Source organism: Delphinus delphis, chromosome 20 (assembly GCF_949987515.2).
Source record: "Delphinus delphis chromosome 20, mDelDel1.2, whole genome shotgun sequence".
Classification (NCBI taxonomy): domain Eukaryota; kingdom Metazoa; phylum Chordata; class Mammalia; order Artiodactyla; family Delphinidae; genus Delphinus; species Delphinus delphis.
The window spans coordinates 590,121-613,027 of record NC_082702.1 but is presented as its reverse complement, the minus strand read 5'-3'; the positions used below and the strand labels follow the sequence as shown (position 1 = coordinate 613,027).

General features: G+C 48.6%; 1 protein-coding gene and 1 long non-coding RNA gene across 2 annotated transcripts; one reads left to right on the top strand and one right to left on the bottom strand.

Annotated features, from left to right (window-relative positions):
- Nucleotides 1-10,954: 10,954 nt before the first annotated feature.
- Nucleotides 10,955-11,559, bottom strand: LOC132417231 (uncharacterized). The gene is made up of 2 exons (XR_009517775.1): nucleotides 11,308-11,559; nucleotides 10,955-11,193 (listed from the first exon to the last, which is right to left on the bottom strand). It is a non-coding gene; the product is annotated as an uncharacterized lncRNA (long non-coding RNA).
- A 166-nt stretch (nucleotides 11,560-11,725) lies between these two features.
- Nucleotides 11,726-22,875, top strand: ZNF135 (zinc finger protein 135). The gene is made up of 5 exons (XM_060000894.2): nucleotides 11,726-11,783; nucleotides 13,222-13,306; nucleotides 18,300-18,426; nucleotides 19,136-19,231; nucleotides 21,045-22,875. The coding sequence occupies exons 2-5, from the start codon at nucleotides 13,274-13,276 to the stop codon at nucleotides 22,757-22,759; spliced, it is 1,971 nt and encodes a 656-aa protein (XP_059856877.1). The 5' UTR covers nucleotides 11,726-11,783; nucleotides 13,222-13,273; the 3' UTR covers nucleotides 22,760-22,875.
- The last annotated feature ends 32 nt before the right edge of the window (nucleotides 22,876-22,907 follow it).

Sequence of the window (22,907 nt, the reverse complement as noted above, 5' to 3'; positions counted from 1 at the left end):
TCATTGGTGCCTGGCTGCCCACCATGTGGTCAGGCCCCATCACAACGTCTGGAGCAGGTCCATCACGCATGAGTGCTGAGATTAGGGCGTCTCCAGACCCTCGGTTCAGAATGGACTTGCCGTTTACAGAAAACAGGGTTCTCGGTTCCGCACGCTGCCCCGGGAAGCCGGGTGACACATGCGGCTTTGCAGAGGCACGAGCCTCGTCCGCATCCGCAGGCGCTGAGTGGTTCAGGTTCCTGTGGCGTGGTGACGTGCGGCAAGGCAGATAAAGCAGCCCTTGGAGCTCCTCCCCATTCCCCAGGGAGAGGAGCCCAGAAGCATTTGCTATGGTACTTGGGGGACCCGCGCAGCCTGCAGGGCCCAGGCTGGCTTTAAGCCTTCCCCGTTGCCATCCTGAAGTTCCAGCAAGGGGCTTTCCTCTATGTTGTGCCTGGGTCTATGGAACGGTGAGGTTATGGGGGTGGCGGGTTGCTGGGCCTGATACGGCTTCTCCACCTCCCGCTCCAAGTCCTGGGAGCCAGGGACACGGCAGGTGTATCACACGGTGCTCCCAAGGAGGCTGGGTTTCATTTCTCAGATGGGAAGCTCCTGAAGGGTGTTAAGTGGGAGGGGGGCAGAGAAGGAGGACAGCGACGTGAGCACAGAGGTCGTGAAGACCGCAGAGAAGGTGGGGAGGAAGGGGCCACAAGGCATAAAAATGTGGGGACACCAAGAGCTGAGAAAAGGCCAAGAAATAGACTCTTCCCTGGAGCCTTCAGAAGGAACGAGCCTGGCAGACACCTGGGCATGAGCGCAGGGCAAGTGACTCTGGACTTGTGGCTTCTAGAGCTGCGGGAGTTAATTGACCGTGTTTTCAGCCGCTGCACCAAGCTTTGCCTAGGCCAGGCAGGAGCTCATACGCACCACACGAACCGAGGCAGAGACGCCAGAGGAATGTAACCTGTTACAGCAGGCATGGGGCTCAGACACACTGTATACACCTAAGCAGACCGAGCAAAGGCAGGGACCCAGGGTTGTATTAGGACTTTTGTGGGTCCTGTGTGGTTTTGCCCCATAAAAGTAATATCAAAACTTAACATTTGCGGTACTTCCCTGATGGCACAGTGGTTGAGAATCTGTCTGCCAATGCAGGGGACACGGGTTCGATCCCTGGTCCGGGAAGATCCCACATGCCTGGAGCAACTAAGCCCCTGCGCCACAACTACTGAGCCTACACTCTGGAGCCCAAGAACCACAACTACTGAGGCTGCGCTCTAGAGCCCACAAGCCACAACTAATGAGCCCATGAGCCGCAACTACTGAGCCCGCGAGCCACAACAACTGAAGCCTGTGTGCCTAGAGCCCATGCCCTGCAATAAGAGAAGCCACCGCAATGAGAAGCCCGCACACGGCAACCAAGAGTAGCCCCCACTCACCAAAACTAGAGAAAGTCCGTGGGCAGCAGTGAAGACCCAATGCAGCCATAAATAAATAAATTTTTATTTAAAAAAGTTACATTCTTGAGCTTCAACAAAATAACATTAAAAGTTATATTTGACGGGAATTCCCTGGCTCTCCAGTGGTTAAGACTCTGTGCTTTCACTGCTAAGGGTGTGGGTTCAATCCCTGGCTGGGGAACTAAGGTTCCACAAGCCACACTGTGCGGCCAAAAAACAAAAACAAACAAACAAAAAGTTATATTCGAAAAAAGATCTAATGAGCTAGAGATCAAGATGGTGAAATAGGACATGGAGCTCACGTCCTCCCACAAGTACATCGAAAATACATCTGTATGTGGCACAGTTCTCACAGAATACCTACTGAAAGCTGGCAGAAGATCTCATACAACCAAAGCTGCAAGAAAGATCCCCAGATTGGGTAGGACCAAAGGGGGAAAAAAAAGGAATTGGACGGGACCTGTGCTCATGGGAGGGAGCTGTGAAGGAGGAAGGGTTCCTTTTCCCTGGCAATCCTCCCTGGCTGAGAGATCAGCCAGCACAGATAGGGAGCCTCAGAGGCTCAGAGGTGAGTGCAGCAGCCTTGCATCAGGCAGGACTGAGACAGAGCAGCACAGAAGGTCCTGGTCACTTTGCTGCACTTCCCAGCCAGAGATCTCACCCGCTGGAGTATGCAGTGCCTGGGGGCTGAAACTCAGGCTTCAACAGACAGATCCAGGGACTGGATTGAGGTCAGCTGTGTGGGGACAGCCCAAAGGGCCTGGAGTGTGGTCCAGGCCACAACTGGGGAGGTCATTGTCAATGCACACATAAAGGGGAGGGCATGACCCCCCCCCATAGCAGCCTCATTCTCAGCGTGCTCACAGTGGGCTCAGCTCAACCTCTATAAGGTCTGGGAGCGCACGAGTGCCTGCAGGTTACCCACACGCAGAGGCAGGGCTGAAATCTGAGCTGATTCCCTGCAGCTGTGTGACTTCCAAGGGTTTACCCCCTGGGGCATCTGGCGCCCCTGTGGCTAGGGCAGGTCTGGCATCAGCAGCCACGGGCTTTTTTTTTTTTTTTTTTAGCTGTGTTGGGTCTTCGTTTCTGTGCATGGGCTTTCTCTAGTTGTGGCGAGCAGGGGCTACTCTTTGTTTCAGTGTGCGGGCTTCTCATTGCAGTGGCTTCTCTAGTTGCAGAGCATGGGCTCTAGACACGCGGGCTTCAGTAGTTGTGGCACGCAGGCTCAGTAGTTGTGGCTCAAGGGCTCTAGAGTGCAGGCTCAGTAGTTGTGGCGCATGGGCCTAGTTGCTCCACAGCATGAGGGATCTTCCTGGACCAGGGCTCGAACCCATGTCCCCTGCATTGGCAGGTGGATTCTTAACCATTGTGCCCACAGGGAAGTCCAGGATACAAGATTAACATGCAGAAATCTGTTGCATTTCTTTACAGTAACAATGAAATATCAGAAAGAGAAAGTAAAAAAAAAACAAAAAAAAAAACCCTTTTAAAAATCACATCAAAGAAATAAAATTAAATTAAAAAATAAAAAATAAAATAAAATACTTAGGAATAAACCTGACCAAGGAGGTGAAAGATTTATATGCTGAGAACTATAAAACATTGATAAAGAAAATTATCATACACAATGTAAAGCAATTATACTCCAATAAATATGTTTAAAAAAAAAAGAAAGAAAATTAAAGATGATTCAAAGAAATTGAAAGATATCCCATGCTCATGGATTGGAAGAATTATAGTTAAAATGGCCATTCTACACAAAGCAGTCTATAGATTTAATGCAATCCCTATCAAATTTCCCATGACATTTTTCACAGAACTAGAACAAATAATCCTAAAATTTATATGGAACCACAAAAGATCCAGAATTGCAAAAGCGATCCTGAGGAAAAAGAACAAAGCTAGAGGCATAACCCTCCCAGACATCAGACAATATGACAAAGCTACAGTAATCAAAACAGTGTGGTATTGGCACAAAAGTGGACATATGGATCAAAGGAACAGAATAGACAGCCCAGAAATAAACCCACACACTTATGGTCAATTCATCTTCGATAGAGGAAGCAAGAATATACAATGGGAAAAAGATAGTTTCTTCAACAAGTGGTGTTGGGAAAGCTGGACAGCCACATGTAAATCAATGAAGTTAGAACACTCCCTCACACCATACACACAAATAAACGCAAAATGGCTTAAAGACTTAAATATAAGAAATCACACCATAAAACTACTAGAAGAGAACATAGGCAAAACATTTTCTGACATAAATTGTAGCAATGTTTTCTTAGGTCAGTCTCCTAAGGCAAAAGAAATAAAAGCAAAAGTAAACAAGTGGGGCCTAATCAAACTTATAAGCTTTTGCACAGCAAAGGAAACCATAAACAAAAGGAAAACAAAACCTACAGAATGGGAGAAAATATTTGCAAATGATACGACTGACAAGGGATTAATTTCCAAAACATACAAATAGCTCAGACAGCTCAATATCAAAAAAAAAAAAATCAAAAAATGGGCAGAAGACCTAAATAGACATTTCTCCAAAGAAGACATACAGATGGCTAAAAGGCACATGAAAATATACTCCACATCACTAATTATTAGAGAAATGCAAATCAAAACAACAATGAGTTATCACCTCACACCAGTCAGAATGACCATCATCAAAAAGTCTACAAATAATAAATGCCGAAGAGAGTGTGGAGTAAAGAGAACACTCCTACACGGTTGGTGGGAATGTAAATTGGTGCAGCCACTATGGAAAACAGTATGGAGCTTCCTTAAAAAACTAAAAATAGACTTACCATAAGATCCAGCAACTCCACTCCTGGGCATACATCCAGAGAAACCCCTAATTCAAAAAGATACATGCACCCCAATGTTCACAGAAGTACTACTTACAGTAGCCAAGACGTGGAAGCAACCTAAATGTCCATTGACAGATGAATGGATACAGACTATGTGAGATATATATATCTATATCTATATAGATATAACAGAATATTACGTTCATAAAAAAAAGAATGAAATAATGTCATTTGCAGCAACATGGATGGACCTAGAGATTATCATACTAAGTGAAGTAAGTCAGACAGAGAAGGACAAATACCTATAACTTATATGTGGAAGCTAAAAAATGATACAAATGAAAACAGAAATAGACTCACAGACATAGAAAACAAAATTATGATTACCAAAGTGGAAGGGGGGGAATAAATTAGGAGTTTAGGATGAACAGGTACACACTACTATATATAAATAGATAAACAACAAGATCCTACTGTATAGCACAGGGAACTATATTCAAAATCTTGTAATAACCTATAATGGAAAAGAATCTGAAAAAGTATATCTATATGTATATACAGATCTGAATCACTTTAATGTACAGCAGAGACTAACACAACATTGTAAGCCAACTTTACTTCAATTTTTAAAAAGTTATATTTTATGACCATGCTGGTATAAAGATGAATATATTCCAGGATGTAGCAGTCACTATGTTCATTTTTTCCTCGTCTGATTTTAAAAGAAATTGAAACATTATCACAGACTTCCCTGGTGGCACAGTGGTTAAGAATCCGCCTGCCAATGCAGGGGATATGGATTTGAGCCCTGGTCCGGGAAGATCCCACATGCCACGGAGCAACCAAGGCCGTGAGCCGCAACTACTGAGCCTGCACTCTAGAGCCCGTGAGCCACAGCTACTGAAGCTTGCATGCCACAACTACTGAAGCCCACGTGCCTAGAGCCAGTGCTCTGCAACAAGAGAAGCCACCACAATGAGAAGCCTGCGCACAGCAACGAAGACCCAATGCAGCCATAAATAAATAAATAAATTTTAAAACATCATAAGAAATCTCCTCCTCTAAGAAAAGTTTTATGGGTCCTGGGCACTAGGTTTCCAGTGCCTGATGGAGAAGTCAGCCCCAGGTGGAACACAAGTGCCTGACAGATAGCCAGATGTGTAGATGGAGCTTCTTTTCCATCCTGGATTCTCCCCATAGACGTGCTCACACGCCATCTCCACGCACAGCAAGGAAGGCCTGGGCTTGATGAATTCCTTCTTTCTTTCTTTTCTTTCTTTCTTGCTTTTCTTTTCTTTCTTTCTTTCTTTCGTTCTTTCTACATTAGTTTCAGTTGTACAACATAGTGATCCAACATTTTTATATACAGTGGTCTCCCCTTACTCAAGGTGCATACGTTTCAAGACCCCCAGTGGATGCCTGAAATCACGGACAGTACTGAACCCCATGTACACTATGTTCTGTCCCTATACATACATACCTTTGAGAAAATTTACTTTATAAATTAGGCACAGTAAGAGGTTAAAACAATAACTAATCATGAAATCGAACAACTATAACAATATCCTGTAATAAAAGTTAGGTGAATATCGTCTCCTGCAATTTAAAACTTACGAACTGTTTCATATTTCTGGAATTTTCCATTTAATGTCTTCAGACTGCCACTGATCCAGGGTCACTGAAACCACGGAAAGTGAAACCTCAAATAAGGGGGACTACTGTGCTATGAAATGATCACCACAATGTATCTAGCTAACATTCATCGCCATACATGCACGGGCATATTTTGCTTTATTGCCACTTGCAGATATTGCATTTGTTACATATTGAAAGTTTGTGGCAACCCTGCATTGGAGCAAGTCTATTGACACGATTTTTCCAACAGCATTTGCTCACTTCATGTCTCTAAGTCACATTCTGGTAATTGTCGAAATATTTTAAACTTTTTAATTATTATTATATTTGTTATGGTATCTGTGATCAATGATCTTTCAGGTTACTACTAGGACTCACTGAAGTCTCAGATGATGTTTAACATTTTTTAACAATAAAGTATTTTTAATTAAGGTATGCATATTGTGCTTTTAGACATAATGCAATTGCACACTTAATAGACTACAGTATAGTGTAAACATAACTTTTATATACACTGGGAAACCAAAAAATTTGTGTGACTTGCTTTATGCGACATTCACTTTATTTCCGTGGTCTGGAACCAAACCCGAAATATCTCCGAGGTCTGCCTGTACTTACAAAACTTTTTCTTGTGATGAGAACTTTTAAGATCTACTCCCTTAGGAAATTTCAAATATACAATACAGTGGTCCCTCTTTATCCAAGCTTCTACTCTCCATGGTTTCAGTTGCCCGAGGTCAACTGTGGTCCAAAAATCTAAAAGGAAATTTCCAGAAATAAACAATTTGTAAGTTTTAAGTTGCACATCTTTCTGAGTAGCGTGATGAACTCTCAGCAGTCCTGCTCCGTCTTGCCTCGGATACCCAACCATCTACATCACCACATGATGATCCTGGATCACCCGAAGCAAATGATCTCCTCCTGAAGTATCACCAGGAGGTCAATAGCAGTATCCTAACGCTAGGTTACGACACCTATGTCTTTCATTTCTCTTTAATCTCACCCTGTAGGCATTGTATCGTCTCACATCACAAGAAAAAAGGTGAGTGCAGTACAACATTTTGAGAGAGACAGACCATATTCACCTAACTTTTTTTTTTGGCCGCGCCTCGCAGTTTGCGGGATCGAACCCCCAGCCTCCACAGAGAGGGCGCAGAGTCCTAACCACTGGACCGCCAAGGAATTCCCTTCACATAACTTTTATTACAGCCTATTGTTATAATTGTTCCATTTAATTATTAGTTATTGTTGTTAATCTCTTAATTTATAAATTAAACTTTATCATAGGTATGTATGTATAGGACAAAACATAGTATATATATGGTTTGGTACTATCTGTGGCTTCAGACATCCATTGGGGGGTCTTAGAATGCATCCCCTCTCACCCCCATAAAGGGCGATGCCTGTATAGTAGTATTAACTATAGTCATCATGCTGTACATTACATCTCCAGGACTTATTTTATAACTGGAAGTTTGTACATTTTGACCATGTTTACCCATTTCCTGACTGTCCCCCCCCCCATTGCTGTCCCTGAAAACAATAAATAACCAGTTGGCAGTCACATTTCCCCATTACTCTTCTTTGCTTTTCTTCATTGGTTAGACGATAGATCTGGGTCCCCAGGTCCCACTCACTGCCCTTCGCAGTCTCTGTAATGATCAAAGCCCAGGTCCACGAGACTTTCGGGATGTTTCTTGTATTTGGAGGTACAGACAGGGCCTGGGAATGTCCTGGTGTCGGTGCCCAGCCGAAGCATGCGTATCTAGACAACTCTGGATGGCAGCCCACGCCTCCAAGTGGGGAGGAGGTACTAAACATGCCCTAACGTACCCCCCAACACACACACGTCCTGGTCTTCTCACTCATTCAGTCCCTCTGCATCCTTGGTCACGGTCACAGCCACTGAGGAGGATGCAGGACTCACTGCTGTTGAGGGTCTCAGGGTGTCACATACAAGACAGAAGAGCGAAGGGAGTCCTGCCTTCCCCCTTGTGGACGGCGGGTTCTCTGGTGACTATTACAGAATTCAACGGTGTTTGTTTTACAATCAAACCTAGTGTTTAGCAAGAAACAAAAAATCCAGAATCCAGCCAAACACACCATTCCACGTATCCCCAACCTGAAAGCAGAATAATCTTGCACCACCCCATCCCAGCTCCCTCCCGCCATCAGCCCTTCCTCACACAGCCCCCCAGAGCCCGGCTTCCCTTAGAGGCTTCAGACTCCGCACCCCCGGGGTCTGAGCTCAGCAGCTGCTGAGACTGGTCCTGGGTGCTGCAATGCACTGCTGGCCCTCATCATCTCATGCACCGGAGGACTCTTCCCCACCCCAGCCAGGGCCTCTGGGGTCAGAGGACGGCTGGGCACTGCTAGGTTTTGAGGCTCCCGAAATGATTTTTTTTTTTAAAGGAAAAAATGTATCCACAGGGCTATGTAAACATTGTGGTATATTTAGATGTACATATCAAACAAATTAACAAAAATGCAGACTAATGCAGTTGTGCTTTCCAGGATACGATTATAGAATTCCTTGAAAGTTTCACTGATTTGTAACGCAGCTGCTCATGGTGGGTCCTGTCACAGATAAATGGAGGCGTCCCCCTGTGGTTGGAGAAAGACTGGGCTCAAAAAGACCCAGCCAGTGGTGACGTCGTGGTCTGGAGGGTGAGGTCAGCTCAGAGGTAGCCTTCAGTATATGTTATTTGACTGGCAGAGTGTTTTTAAAAACTTTGAATCCCTGCCAGCTTTTAAAAATCAAGAGGTTTCACACACAAATGCAGACTTTTGGCTTCTTTTGAGAAATCCAGACCCGGGACACTGGGCTTACCTGTCCCCGTGACACCACTTGGCTGGAGCCATTAGTATCAGCCCCTTTAGAAAAAAACCAGCCCCTGCAGGCCTTTAAGCTTGTGAAAGTTGGTTGGGAAAAAACAAGAATTAGATGGTCAGAGGCAGGGGACAGAGGGGCAAATCCAAGGGGAGCTGAGCAGGGCGACCTGGCCCAACGTCAGGGCTGGGTTGTGCCCTCATGGGCAGGCAAACCTGGCACGGCTCCACCAACAGCTCGTCACCAGGACTCTGCCCAGACCTCTGGGAAAAAGATTTCATCATGACAAGTGTATTCATGCTTCATGATCTGGTAAAAGGAAACTGGGGAGACAAGGGTACACATTTTGTGGAAGAAAAAGTTAACAGAGGGCTTCCCTGGTGGCGCAGTGGTTGAGAGTCCGCCTGCCGATGCAGGGGACACATGTTCGTGCCCCGGTCCGGGAAGACCCCACGTGCCATGAGCCATGGCTGCTGAGCCTGTGCGTCCGGAGCCTGTGCTCCGCAACGGGAGAGGCCACAGCGGTGAGAAGCCCACGTACCGCAAAAAAAAAAAAAAAAAAAAGTTAACAGGAAAAACAAAATTGAGTCTTTTTTTGCATTTGGATTTGCGGGTGAGGGAAGTGATAACTGACGTTTTATGTACATTTTAAAGCTTATAGTCTCTGAATGTACAGGACACCTTTAAAGAAAAGCTGCTAAGCTTGGCTTTGCTTCGTTTACATCAGTGCATTCCAATTTTGAGCCATCTGTCATGTCTCCTCATAATAACCACTGTTATAGAGCTTACAAGATTTAAAGTCTTTCACTCACACGTGAACCAGCCAAATCTTTTCACGTGTCTCTGTACGTGTAAAGAAGATGTAACCAGCTAGGTTTTTTCCTAACATAAGAATCCTTATTGTCTTCTCTCCTGTTTTCAGAGTCAGAGTTTTTCCAAAGAAATAGTTGTTTCAGTCAAAGAAAGAAATGCCCTTGTCCTGAAACATTTTTCTCAGCTTCAGATCCATCATGCAAGCCCCAACTGATCGGAATCAATCAGTCCCTTCTTAAAAGGGCAAAGGCAAAAAAAAAAAAAAAAAGGGCAAAGGCACATGGCTCAGCCATGGTTAGATTCTTTCCATTCACTACTCCACAGATGTTCCACCCGCATTAGTGAAAATAAGTCCAACTCAAGTGGGGGAATGGTGAATGTTCTCACCTTGTACACTTGGCTGCTGTACCCTGGACCTGCCACCTGGTAGGCCTTGGTCAGTGTTCACCAAATGGCGAATGCAATCATGTGAGGGCACATCAGCTTTGAATATTGTGCTGCTGTTGAAATGCACCATTTTGACAATTACATAGCAATGTATAAAGTAGTTTTAAAATGTTCAAGTGTCTAGCCTGTGATGTTTCTTATAACCATGTACTAAATACTGGCAACTGTTCAAGCCTGGGTTAGTGTGGCAAAATGTAAACTGCTCTTGTGTTTGAAGTTTTTGTGAATTTTTTATTTCTTTTTTTTTTTTTTATACTTTTTGGCCAGGCCACACAGCATGTGGGATCCTAGTTCCCCAACTAGGGATCAAACCCACGATCCCTGCAATGTAAGCGTGGATTCTTAACCACTGGACCACCAGGGAAGTCTCTCATTTCAATTTTTAATGTATTTTTAAACACTGGTTTGTTTTACAACAATAAAGTTTACAGTATAGTTTCCAATATTGTTACCAAACTGAACTTGTGTCTACTTGCCCTACGTGCCAATCTAATGACACCAGGTGTGGTGAAGAAAAGTGTAGTGTTTATTTCAGGGCACCAAGCAAGGAGAACAGGTAGCTCATGCTCAAAAGACCTGAACTCCCCCTTGGCTTTCAGGGAAGGGTTTTTAAAGGCAACATTGGGGTAAGGGTTGCAGCTCACGGACTTTCTTCTGATTGGTTGGTGGCGAGGTAACAGGATGATGTTTTCGGAGTCAACATCATCAACCTTCTCGTTCCAACTGGCCTGGAGTCTATGTGCTTATGGTCAGCAGTTTCCATCTGATGGGAGTTTGGTTTCTGTAAAAACCACTTAGGAATGCAAGTCTGCCATTGGTATCTATGTTCTTCAGGAGGGAACTAAAGGCCCCTGCTATATGACTGATCCATTATTTAAATTGTTACAAGTTCTCCAGCTGGATTTCTGTTCTTTGTCTCTGCTTGCTTTCACTCCTCCGATCATTAACCTTCAAGCCAGACATTTTGAAACTCCAGGAAGGTTCAGTGGACTAAAGTTTTTCTTTCTTTTTTTTTTTTTTTTTGCAGTACGCGGGCCTCTCACTGTTGTGGCCTCTCCTGTTGCGGAGCACAGGCTCCGGACGCGCAGGCTCAGCGGCCATGGCTCACGGGCCCAGCCGCTCCGCGGCATGTGGGATCTTCCCGGACCGGGGCACGAACCCGTGTCCCCTGCATCGGCAGGCGGACTCTCAACCACTGCGCCACCAGGGAAGCCCTAAAGTTTTTCTTTAAGCAAGAAATAGAGAACACAAAGGAGTCTGTTACCAAGAGAGCCCATCCAGGGATTGCTCCCTTTCACTCCTGAACCCTCTGCCAAAATTAGTCCCCCCAGCTACTCACCCGCTGAGCGCCGGCGCCACGGTCATAAGGCTCCTCACACATCAGCGGGTAGGGAATATTTTTGACGGTGATACAGGTACAGGCGTCGGCACTCGAACTCCTGTCCTTAATGAATCCAACGGGAGGGGACAGATGCGCAGGGAGCCGCGCGTGGCCCTCTGGGAGATGTAGTTCAGCGCCCTTCGCTCAGGCGCAGTCCCGGCCCTTTGGCGGTACAGCCTTCCTCCTCCGTTCCATGGAGCGCAGCAAAAGGGCTCCGAACAAAAAAAAAAAAAAAAAAAAAAAGGCTCCGAACCGCTCAGTCTCGCCCCGGGCGGGAGCGGGGCGACCAGGGAGACGAACGGAAGTGCACGTGCCGCCCTCTGGGAGATGTAGTTCGGCGCCCGCCCACCCAGGCGCAGTAGCGGCCCGTGGCGGTCTTGCGCAGGCGCAGGTTGGTTGGTGGCTGCCGTGGCCTTTGTCCTACAGTCCGGTGGGTAAGTGAGATTGGGGGTGGCAGGGGCTGCGGAGGCCGAGCCGGGAGCGGGTCCAAGGTCTTCTATGGGGCCCCGGCCCGGATGTGTACCTAACGGCGCGCGTCTGTGTCTCGTCTCTTCTGCTGCTTTGGGCCCAGAGCGGGTCGCTGGGGGTAGTGTGGGCGGGGCCGAGTGGGCGGGGCCCGGTTTGGGTAGGGGGTTGCGGGGTGGTCTCAGGGTTCGAGAGGAGGGCTTGGGGCAGGGGTTTGGTACTGGCTTTGGTGGAAGGCATTGGGGTCTCTGGCTTCGCGAGCATAGTAAGAGATTGGCTGGCCAGACCCTTCAGAGCCTGGAGCCAGCCTGACCTGCGTCCCTTCCCTTTTTTTGCGGGACGTCCAGGGTTTGGAGAGTGAGTAAGGCCGAGGCCCCACCACAATGTCATCTCTGGAGCTTCACCTTCCTGAGGGACTTATGTCTAAAGAATGAAAGAGAGGGAGAGCCAAAGCACCAGATTTTGATCCTAGCCACCTGGGACCCAGGAAACAGACTCATTGTATTAAAATCTTATTGAGCACCGACTGCATGCCAGGCACCATTCAGGCTCCATCATTAATTCAACAAGCAGGTATTTATATGTCCTGGGTGCCAGGCCCATCTTATATCCTAGAGCCCCCCAACATTGTCTCCACACTGGATGCCACAGGAGAGTCAGGGAGATGATGATAAGCCCATAAACCATCACTAAACAAGATAACTCCCATCCAGGAAACTGCAATGAAGACAACGGAGCACAAGCTGGATGGAGCAGAATCAGGGGTGCATAGGCAGGGTCGTCAAGGGACATTACAGAGAGAAGGGAAACACGTCCTGCCTTTGGCCTGACTTTCATTTTAGGCATTCAGCCAGGCAACGGCTTGTAAATCACTGGGAATTGGGCCGTGCACGTAGTAGATGCTAAACAGATGCTGACTGAAGCAAGAGTCTTCCCTCCCAGCAACAATCGCCTTCCTGTGTATTCTGCTGCCTGCTGGGCTCCATTTCCAGCCGTTTTCACATTTTAATTCCCATAAGCTCTGTCCTGGGTCACCACCATCATTTTATGAGAGGGAAGCTGACGCACACCATACAGTGCCCAAGACCCCCGTACTGTCTGGCTTTCTGTCACAGTAAGTCATCACCCTGGAAATCATCTGTGCAACCCAGACTGTGCTCCTTGCCCACCTGGCGGTCAGTTTTCCTGTCTGGAATGGGTAAGGAAAATTTGAGCTCATACTTCAGCAGTGCCTGGACTAGCACCTGGGTGCACAGCAGGAGCTCGGGAAATGCCAAGCTGAGGTTGCACTGCTGTTGAGTTTGGCCTGGGTGCTGAGCTCCTTCCACCTGCACACAGGGCTTCCAGGGCCTGGGGTTACTGGTCACCTGTCACTTGTCCAGTCTCTCACATCCCCTTTCCCCCCAGAACTGCCTGCCGAGGAGCTGGCTGTTCCTGCAAGAGGCCCAAGGAGGAGGGAATGACCGCTGGGCTCCTCACTGCCAGGGACCCGGTGAGTACACCACCACCTCACTCTCAGGCCTCCCAGGCTCTACCTGTGGTCCCCACCAGGCTCGTTCTGCCCTCAGGGCCTCTGCCCTCACCAGGAAAGTGCTTTAATCAGCTCCATGTCCTCCTCCACTTCTTACCTCACCACCTCCGAGAAGACCTCCTGGATTCCCCCCCGCTCCGTGCCACCCTGGCAGACATGGTTCATCCATCCCACTGATGTGTCTGGCACTTTCTCAACACAGGGCTCTAGGTCTGTTCTCCCAGCTCACTCTCTTCATCCAGTCACTTGGCCAACCTGTACTGAGCACTGCTAATGAGCAGGCACCATTCCAGGCACTGTTCCAGGTACTCCAAGTAGAGGAACCGACAAGATGAGCAGAAATCTCCATCCCCGGGGGCTCACAGACCATATGAGGAATGTAAACCTGCCAAGCGTTGGGCAGGGAAATGAGGCCCAGAAGAGGGTGGACTTGGGGACCAGGCATTAACCAGTACAGCCCAGGAGGCCTCTCTGAGGAAGTGGCCCCCAAACAGACCTGCAAGAAAGGACAGGGTGAGGCCAGGGCCCATAGGGAGAATGTTCCAGGTGGAGGGAACAGCATGAGAAAAGGCCTGGAGGTGGGAGCACGCCAGGCACCTAACATGAAGACCAGGCACACGTGTGGCAGGAAGACTGAGAACCAGGTCTCCTAGGCCGGCTTCAGGGGCCTGGGGCCTTAGGAAGCAGTTCTGGCCATTTTGGCCACGTGCAAAGGCCCGGCACACAGTAGGTGTACAGTGAATGGGTGAACAATGAATGTTTGGAACTCTGGTCAGTGCTGGACACATCACTCTGTTCAGCCCCCGCATCAGTCCCACGAGGTGGGATGAGGAGGAGATCAAGGCACAGGGGCAAGTCACGCAACTGGGAGTGGCTGAGGCAGGCGTGAGCTCAGGACCCCTGGCCTGGCGCAGACCACCTGCCCCCTGAGGTCCCCAGTGCCCAGCACACATCCTGCTGCCTTCATGGCTCCTCCTTCAGATCCCTGTGTGGCTGCCCAGCAGCATCCCCCCATTTTCTCCAGAGCACTGGCCTCTCCTGGGGTTTTCATTTTTGCCAGCTCCCCGACCCTGCAACTAGCATACAAGCACCAGGAGGCGGGCTGTGTGTCCTGTTTCCACGGCCTGAACGGTGACCTGCACCTAGGACTCCGCAGATAACCACTGAGCGAGACCTAATGAGTTTGGAAGGTGTGGAGCAAGCAGGGAGGGTTGGTGAGAGAAAATAAAATCTCCCCGGGCCCCCCAGCACAGCTGTTTGAACGGTGGGTCCTCAGGTAAACCACCCACTATGCACCGGGCCAAGGGTACACACTTCCTGTGAATTCCCTCACTCCTCCCAACAGCCTTCAGGAAGCTCCCAGTAACTTGCAGATGAGGGCAGGGAGGCACAGTGCAGTTAAAAGACAGCTGGTGCTGGAGTTTGAATCTCCATCATGTGGATCCAGGGCCGGGTCTTCACAGCGTCACCTCCCAGATGCCCAGTTCTGGTGGGAGAAATTCTAGCAGAGGCAGATTCTGCCTGGTAGACCAGGGTCCAGGATGTGGGCCACCTTGTGTGCCTCACTCCCACCCACATGGCCAAAGTCTATAGACCTTGCATCTCCCCTACCAGCCATCCATAGTGCTTGCTTCTGTGAGATGAAAATCCCTTTGTGGAGGATGTCTGTGCCCAAACCTCATGGGCCTTAAAGAGAATCATAAATTACCCACTTGATTATGGAAGAAACTGGCCTTGTTCTCTATATCTATGAGTCTGTTTTTGTTTTATTATATTCATTCATTTCTTTATTTTTTTAGATTCCACATATAGGAGATAATACTCAGTATTTGTCTTTCTCTGTCTCACTTATTTCACTAAACATAGTATCCTGCAGGTACATCCATGCCATTGCAAATGGCAAATTTTCATTTTTCATGGCTGAGTAGTATTCCATTGTGTGTGTGTGCATGGCACATCTTCTTTATCCATTCATCTGTTGATGGACACTTAGCTGCTATGAACACTGGGGTGCATGTGTCTTTTGGAATTACTGTTTTTGTTTTCTTCAGATATATATCCAGGAGTGGGATTGCTGGATCATATGGTAGTTCTATTAACCCATTATCTAAATGTCCAAAGTTGAAGACTAGGAAACAGTCCTCAGGGGTCCTGCCACTGGAGACCCCCACCCATTTCATTTTCCTGGCCACTCTCCATTGGCTCTTTGTCTCCCCAGCCCCTCTTCTGTGTATTCAGGTGTCATTTGTGCACAGCATAGATTTGTCTGAGTGTGCAGCCTGGCAACTGCATGTATGGACACCAGTGGATGGTACAGCTGAGGCACAGGAAGTTCCTAGCCTCCCTGGGGCTCCCTCGTGCCCCTCCCTCAGTCGCTGCTGCTGTGACATCTCAGGGGTCCTTGTTTGTCCAAGGAGGAACCGATAGGAGGATGCAAGTTCCTTGCCAGCCCAGAACTTCCATTCTGACTCCTGGGGTGTGTTTTTCTCTCACTTGTCTTTCAGGGAGGTGGTTCAGCCACATGGCCAGTAGGGGGACGCGCTGGACCCAGACTACCCAAGTTCAAATCCTGGCTCAGCCCTTTCTCCCTGGGTGATTTTGGGTGACTTCGTTGGCGTCCTCCCTGGGTGAACAGTGGTTGGATGTGATCACCCGTGGCCTGGGGTTATTAAGTGAGCAATCCACGTGCATCTTTCAGCACCATCTATCTGTTTGCTCTGAATTTTGTTTTTAAGGTTCACAAGTTTAAAGTTCTTAATGTATCAAAACCATGATACGTTTCATAGTGATTTCTAGGTTGATGAATTGGCTTATTTATTTTTTTAATAAATAATATCCCATAATGATATTCTCATTATAAAAATGTCAAGCAGCACTTATAAAGTCCCCCTTGCTCCTCAGCCCCGTCTCCCAGGCTTCCATCTAAAGCTGCCGCTGCTGTCACTTCCACGTGCCTCATTTTCCTGTGTTTATGTACACATTTTCAGACAAATATTAGAATTAGAGCTTTGTTTCCTTTTACATAAATGGCACTGGGCTGGCAACGTCCCACCATCCAGGATTTTTCCATCTGGAAGGTCGTTCCCCAGCTGTGCCTATTAGTGCCCCCCATCTTATGCTTGGCTGCAGATTTTCCAGAACCTGACTTTGGCTGCTCTGCCACGATGGGCATCGAGGCCATTACCAGTTGCCTGTTATGACGTTGCAGCAGGGGAGCAAGGTTCTTGGGGGAAGGGGGAGATGGAGGGGAAGTGGAATTGCTGGCGTAACAAGTGTATGTATTTTTAAAAACCTGCCAATTGTGAAAGTAATCCATGCCTGGGTGCTAAGCCGTCCTCTTCTCAGAAGGCCCAGACTCTCTGTCCTCCTGTTTGCTTTTTACTTACTGATTTGTCAGCTCTTTGCACGTGCTGGCCACTCACCCTTCCCCTTCCATTTATGGTGCAAATATTCATTCTGCTGTCGTGGGTCCTTGAAGTGGCTTGTAAAGGCTTTGTCATCTAGAAGTCATGAATTTTGATTGCTGAATGTATTATTTTCCTGTCGATTCTGTAACAAATCCTAGCAAACTTAGTGGCTTAAAACCACACAATTTATTATTTTATGGTTCTGGAGGTCAGAAGTCTGTAGTACATCTCACTGGGCTAAAATCAAGGTGTCAGCAGGGCTGTGTTCCCTCTGGTAGCTCTAAGAGAGAATCCACTTCCTTGCCTTTTCCAGCTTCTAGAGGCCTCCCACATTCCTTGGCTCCTGACCTGCTTCTATCTTCAAAGCCAGCTTTGGCCATTTGAGTCTTCCTCACATACTATTACTGTGAGGCTGACTTTTCTGCCTCTTCCCCATTGAAAGACCCTTGTGATTATATTGGGCTCACCAGGATATTCCAGGATAATCTCCTTATTTTAAGATCAGCAGACTAGCAACCTTAATGCCATCTAACCATCTTTTTTTTTGGCTGCACCATGGCATGTGGGATCTTAGTTCCCCGACCAGGGATCGAACCCATACCGCCTGCAGTGGAAGCACAGAGTCTTAACCACTGGACCGCTAGGGAAGTCCCACCATCTGCCATCTTAATTCCTCCTTGCCATGTAATCCAGGGATGGTAGTGACACAATTCTGCCTACCACACTCATTTTCTTCTTTCTGACTTTCAGTGTTTTATATTTTATTTGTGAAGACTTTCTCTACCACCCATTTATTAAATTCATGGCCTATACTTTTCCAACTTTTTCCTTTTTTATATTCATCTCTTTAATATTTCTGGAATTTATTTTTATTTATGGTGAGGTAGGGATCTACTGATTTTTCCCCCTAACAGAGGGCCAGTTGCCCTGGTGTGTCCATTGCTTTGAAATGCTCCCACTACCACACTGATTTTCTACATATACATGGATCTTCATGTACTTGAATTTAATTTACACGTGAACAGATTCTTAATAAAGTCACCCAGATTCAATCCTTGGATTTGCTGCTTACTAGCTTTATAACTTTGGGCAAGACACTTAAGCTTTCCCAGTCTCTGTAAAATGTGCTCGTGGCAGCATGGACCCTCTCATCTCTTAAAGAGGGCTTTGTTTCATTCATTATGTATGCATCTTGGACCCATCAGGATGTTATTTTGGCCAAAGGGTGAGGCAGGGAGCCAACCTGACAGTTTCCAGATGCTCCTTCCCCGCTGCCCAGACCCAGCTGCTTCTCGGAGGGGCTACCCACGCAAGCACACTTCCTGTGAACCCAACACGCCAGGACCATCCTCCCCTTCATTGATGACGCATCAGCAGCATTTCTCATTTCAAGAGACTCTTCTCCAGCAGGGTCCCAGGCCCCACAGTAAAAACCTGATCCAAATCCCCAGACCCTCCCACCCACTTGGCCAAGGCCCCCGTTCACCAGATGCTGCCACTAGCAGCCACGCCGGGGACACTGAGGACGCTCATGTGTGACGTTTCAGGAGCAAGTGACTTTTGAGGACGTGGTCGTGGAGTTCACCTGGGAGGAGTGGGGACAGCTGGAGCCAGCCCAGAGGACCCTGTACCGAGATGTGATGCTGGAGACCTTTGGGCTCCTTGCCTCTGTGGGTGAGGCCACCCCCGTGCCCCTGATGGTCTGCCTACAGTACAGATTCTAATTTTCCTGGGATAAAAGTGGGAGTAGATCTAGGCCATAAAAGCAAATACCTGGCCTTCAGGGACCTGTTTCAGTGCAGGGAATGTCAATTAGGATGTTTTGGTTGCAAATGACAGACCCTAGCTAACAATGCCAGAAGCAGAAAGTCATGGGGTAAGAGGGACATACCGGGTCCCATGACCACAGAACCCCAGGTAGACCTGGATCTTCCTATGGTGCTGTCGGGACCCCTCTGCTGCCCGCCCCCATACCCCTTTCTGCCTCCATTCGCAGACGGGGCCCTCTGAAGGTGACAAGACAGCTGAGAGGGTGCCTCTCCCAGGTTTGAGACCAGCAGAAGAGGCAGGCTCTGTGTCCCGGGCACCCAAAGAAGGCCCCTGGGTTGTCTTGGTTTGGCAGCCAGGTCCCCTCCAGCCTGGTCGTTGTTGCCAGCAGGCACGGGATGAAGCAGAGCTCTGATTGGCCACACCGGGGCCAAGGATGGGGTCAGGGACTGAGTGAGGGGAGGAGGTCCCTAAGGAATGTCAGAGGCTGTTACCACACCATGGCCTCCTGGAACACCAGCCACTTGGGTCCCGGAAGACTGAGGGTGGAGTGGGCAGAGGGGTGGGGAGGGTCCTGGGACACAGATGCTCATTCCATGGGTTTCTCCCTGAGCAGGACACTGGCTCCCAAAGCCGGACGTCATCTCCCTGTTGGAGCACGAGGCGGAGCTGTGGGTGGTGGACAAGGGAGCCCCCCGAGGTGTGTGCACAGGTGAGATGAAAACCCTGCAGGTCTGGGAGGAACCCATTCACCCCCCAGGTTCTCTCTCCATTTCTGCCCTGATTCTTCAGAGCAAATTAACTACTCAGTCTTTCAGGGAACATTCACCAAGCATCCATTTTGCTGTGAGTGAGACCAAGTTCCCATCTTCACTGAATTTACATTTTTGGTGAGGGAGAGGAGCACATGATAAATAGCTAAAATAATAATAATAACAGTGAACAAGATGATTACAGGTTATGATGAATGCTGAGAAATGGAAGCAGGGGATGAGGTAGAGACTAGGATTGGGGTGAGGACTGAGCAGAGAGATGAGGGCTAGCCTCTCCAAGGAGGTGGTGTGTGAGCTGAAGGCTAAACCATGAGAACAATGTGACCATGAGACAATCTGGGAGGACAGAACTCCAGGCAGAGGAAACAGCAAGCACAAGGCCACCAAGGCAGTGCAACAGCCAGCTCTTGCCATGTAACAAACACTCCAGCCTCAGTGGTTTAAACCAAAGAATCACTTATGACTCATGCATCGGTGTGCTGGTGGATCCAGGCTGGGCTCTTCCATGTGCCTGTAGGTTGGCTGGGTAGTTCTGCTCTTCATACCTCTTGTCCAGCTCCTGAGACCAGCAGGCAAGTCTATTGGGAGTGGGAATGTCCCGGCCCTCTGGCGACAGGCCCTGACCCTATGTAAGCAGTGGCCCATCACCAGGGCCTAATAAGGGATGAGCCAGTGTGTGTGTGGGGGGGTTATAACAGGGTCTCCCTAGCCTCGAATAATAACCAGTCCTTACTTAGTTATATCAGCTTCGGATTGGTGCTGTGACAAATTACCACAAACTCAGTGGCTTGAAGCAACACAAATCACCTTACAGTTCTAGAGGTCAGAAGTCCAAAATGGGTCTCCCTTGGCTACAGTCCAGTGTCAGCAGGGCAGTGTTTCTTCTGGAGGGTTTGGGGAAAATCCGTTTCCTTTCATTGTCCAGCTTCTAGAGACTGCCCACATTCCTTGACACAAGGCCTTATCCATCTTCAAAGTCAGCAATGGCTGGTCAAGCCTTCTCACATCATGTCCCTCCTGCCTCTCTCTTTCACACTGAAGAACTCTTTTGATTACATTGGGCCCACCCTGATAAGCCAATGAGGGTAATCACAGATGACTGCTAATGTCAAATGATGAGCGGCCTAATTCCTCCTTGACATGTAAGTTAAGCATAGATTCAAAGCTTCCAGAGATTAGGATGTGTATATATTTGGGAGCCACTGTTCTGCCAACCACATCTGGCTTGGCCTTTTTTATTTTTAGCTTTTCACTAGAGTGTAACATAAATGGGAACGGTGCCCATGTCACACCTTTAGGCCAGTTCGGTGTCAGGGTGGGGACACCGAAGCCATGGCTGTGCAGAGAGGGCCAAAATGAAGGAGGAGGAGGAGCAAATGTATCTGTTTGTTCGTTCAGCGTGCCCATTGAGCTCTGCTCTGGGCTGGCAGTACTCCAGGCCCAGGGCGTCTGTCAGCAGTTTCCCTGGATTCTAACTCTCTCCTCAGCACCGTCTCCCACCCTCATTCTCTGTGCTCCCCCTGAAAACCCCTACACCAAGTCCCCCACCCCTGGTTATTCTCTGTGCTTCTCCTCCCTCTCCTGTTCCTTCTCTGATTTGCAAAACTCTATTTTTTTTAATGGACAAAGCCACCTGTGCCTTGGACCTTTCAAAACCATCAGTTTTATTCTTTCATCCACCCACCCAGCCACCACAAACTCTTCCCCCAGAACTGGGATTAAGGGACATTTCCATTTTTCTGTTTCTTTTAGACTTTGAAACTAGACAAACCAAACTATCAACTGTGAAGCAAGACATAACTGAAGAAATACCCAATAATGCTCTGGTAGAAAGGTTCCTGTGGGAAAGTCTGTGGAACTCCAAGGGTGAAAATGCTGAGGGCCACTGGGAACAGGGTCGCAAGAGGCCAGATAGCCATGTGGTGCAGTCTGCCTTCATGCCTGTGAAGACACCCACTCAGGAGAAGCAGCAGGGGAATGGGTTTGGGGAAAACTTGAGTCTGAGGCCTGATCTCTCAACTCGACCAATGACTCCTAAAAGGCAAGGCCCCCCCGTGTGGGGAACACATGGAAAGAGGGAGGATCCGGACTCAGATACTCAACAGAAAACCTGTGCAAAAGAGAAGCCCTACAGATGTCAGGAATGTGGAAAGGCCTTTAGTCACAGCTCAGCACTCATCGAACACCACCGAACACACACGGGAGAGAGACCTTACGAATGTCACGAATGTGGAAAAGGCTTCCGAAACAGCTCAGCGCTTACCAAACACCAGAGAATCCACACTGGTGAGAAGCCTTATAAGTGCACTCAGTGCGGGAGGACCTTCAACCAAATTGCCCCACTGATCCAGCACCAGAGAACTCATACAGGTGAGAAGCCCTACGAGTGCAGTGAATGTGGGAAATCCTTTAGTTTTAGGTCCTCCTTCAGCCAACATGAGCGGACGCACACAGGTGAGAAGCCCTACACGTGCAGTCAGTGCGGGAAGGCCTTCCGGCAGAGCATCCACCTCACCCAGCACCTGCGAATCCACACCGGGGAGAAGCCCTACCAGTGTGGAGAATGCGGCAAGGCCTTCAGCCACAGCTCGTCCCTGACCAAACACCAGCGGATCCACACGGGGGAGAAGCCCTACGAGTGCCAGGCATGTGGAAAAGCCTTCACCCAGATCACACCACTGATTCAGCATCAGAGGACACACACAGGCGAGCGGCCCTACGAGTGCAGCGAGTGTGGGAAGGCCTTCAGCCAGAGCACGCTCCTGACTGAGCATCGGAGGATCCACACAGGAGAGAAGCCCTACGGGTGCAACGAGTGTGGGAAAACCTTCAGTCACAGCTCGTCGCTTAGCCAGCATGAGCGGACACACACGGGTGAGAAGCCCTACTCGTGCAGTCAGTGCGGGAAGGCCTTCCGGCAGAGCACACACCTCACTCAGCACCAGAGAATCCACACCGGGGAGAAGCCCTATGAGTGTAGTGAGTGCGGGAAGGCCTTCAGCCACAGCTCGTCCCTGACCAAACACCAGCGGATCCACACTGGGGAGAAGCCCTATGAGTGTAACGAGTGTGGCAGAGCCTTCAGCCAGCTTGCGCCACTCATTCAACACCAGAGGATCCACACGGGAGAGAAGCCCTATGAGTGTAATGAGTGTGGCAGGGCCTTCAGCCAGAGCTCCCTCCTCATAGAACACCAGAGGATTCACACCAAGGAGAAACCCTATGGGTGCAACGAATGTGGAAAATCCTTCAGCCACAGCTCATCGCTCAGCCAGCACGAGAGGACACACACTGGGGAAAAGCCCTACGAGTGCCAGGATTGTGGAAAATCCTTCAGGCAGAGCACCCACCTCACTCAGCACCGGAGGATCCACACAGGAGAGAAGCCATATGAGTGCAGGGACTGCGGGAAAGCCTTCACACACAGCTCCTCCCTTACCAAGCACCAGAGAACTCATGCTGGGTAGACCCACTCCACATGTTCTGGGACCCAGCAAAGCCTTAAGCTATAGCGCATTGCTTACTAGATTTGACCCAGTCATACTCCTGAGAAACAACACAAACGTTATACACAAGGCTTCATGCTCAGCAAACTCCTTACACCCCCACAGAGAG

Coding starts and splice junctions, on each gene's coding strand:
- ZNF135 (XM_060000894.2), top strand. CDS start 13,274: ATGACCGCTGGGCTCCTCACTGCCAGGGACCCG. Junction 13,307..18,299: donor TCCTCACTGCCAGGGACCCG/GTGAGTACACCA, acceptor GTGACGTTTCAG/GAGCAAGTGACTTTTGAGGA. Junction 18,427..19,135: donor TGGGCTCCTTGCCTCTGTGG/GTGAGGCCACCC, acceptor CTCCCTGAGCAG/GACACTGGCTCCCAAAGCCG.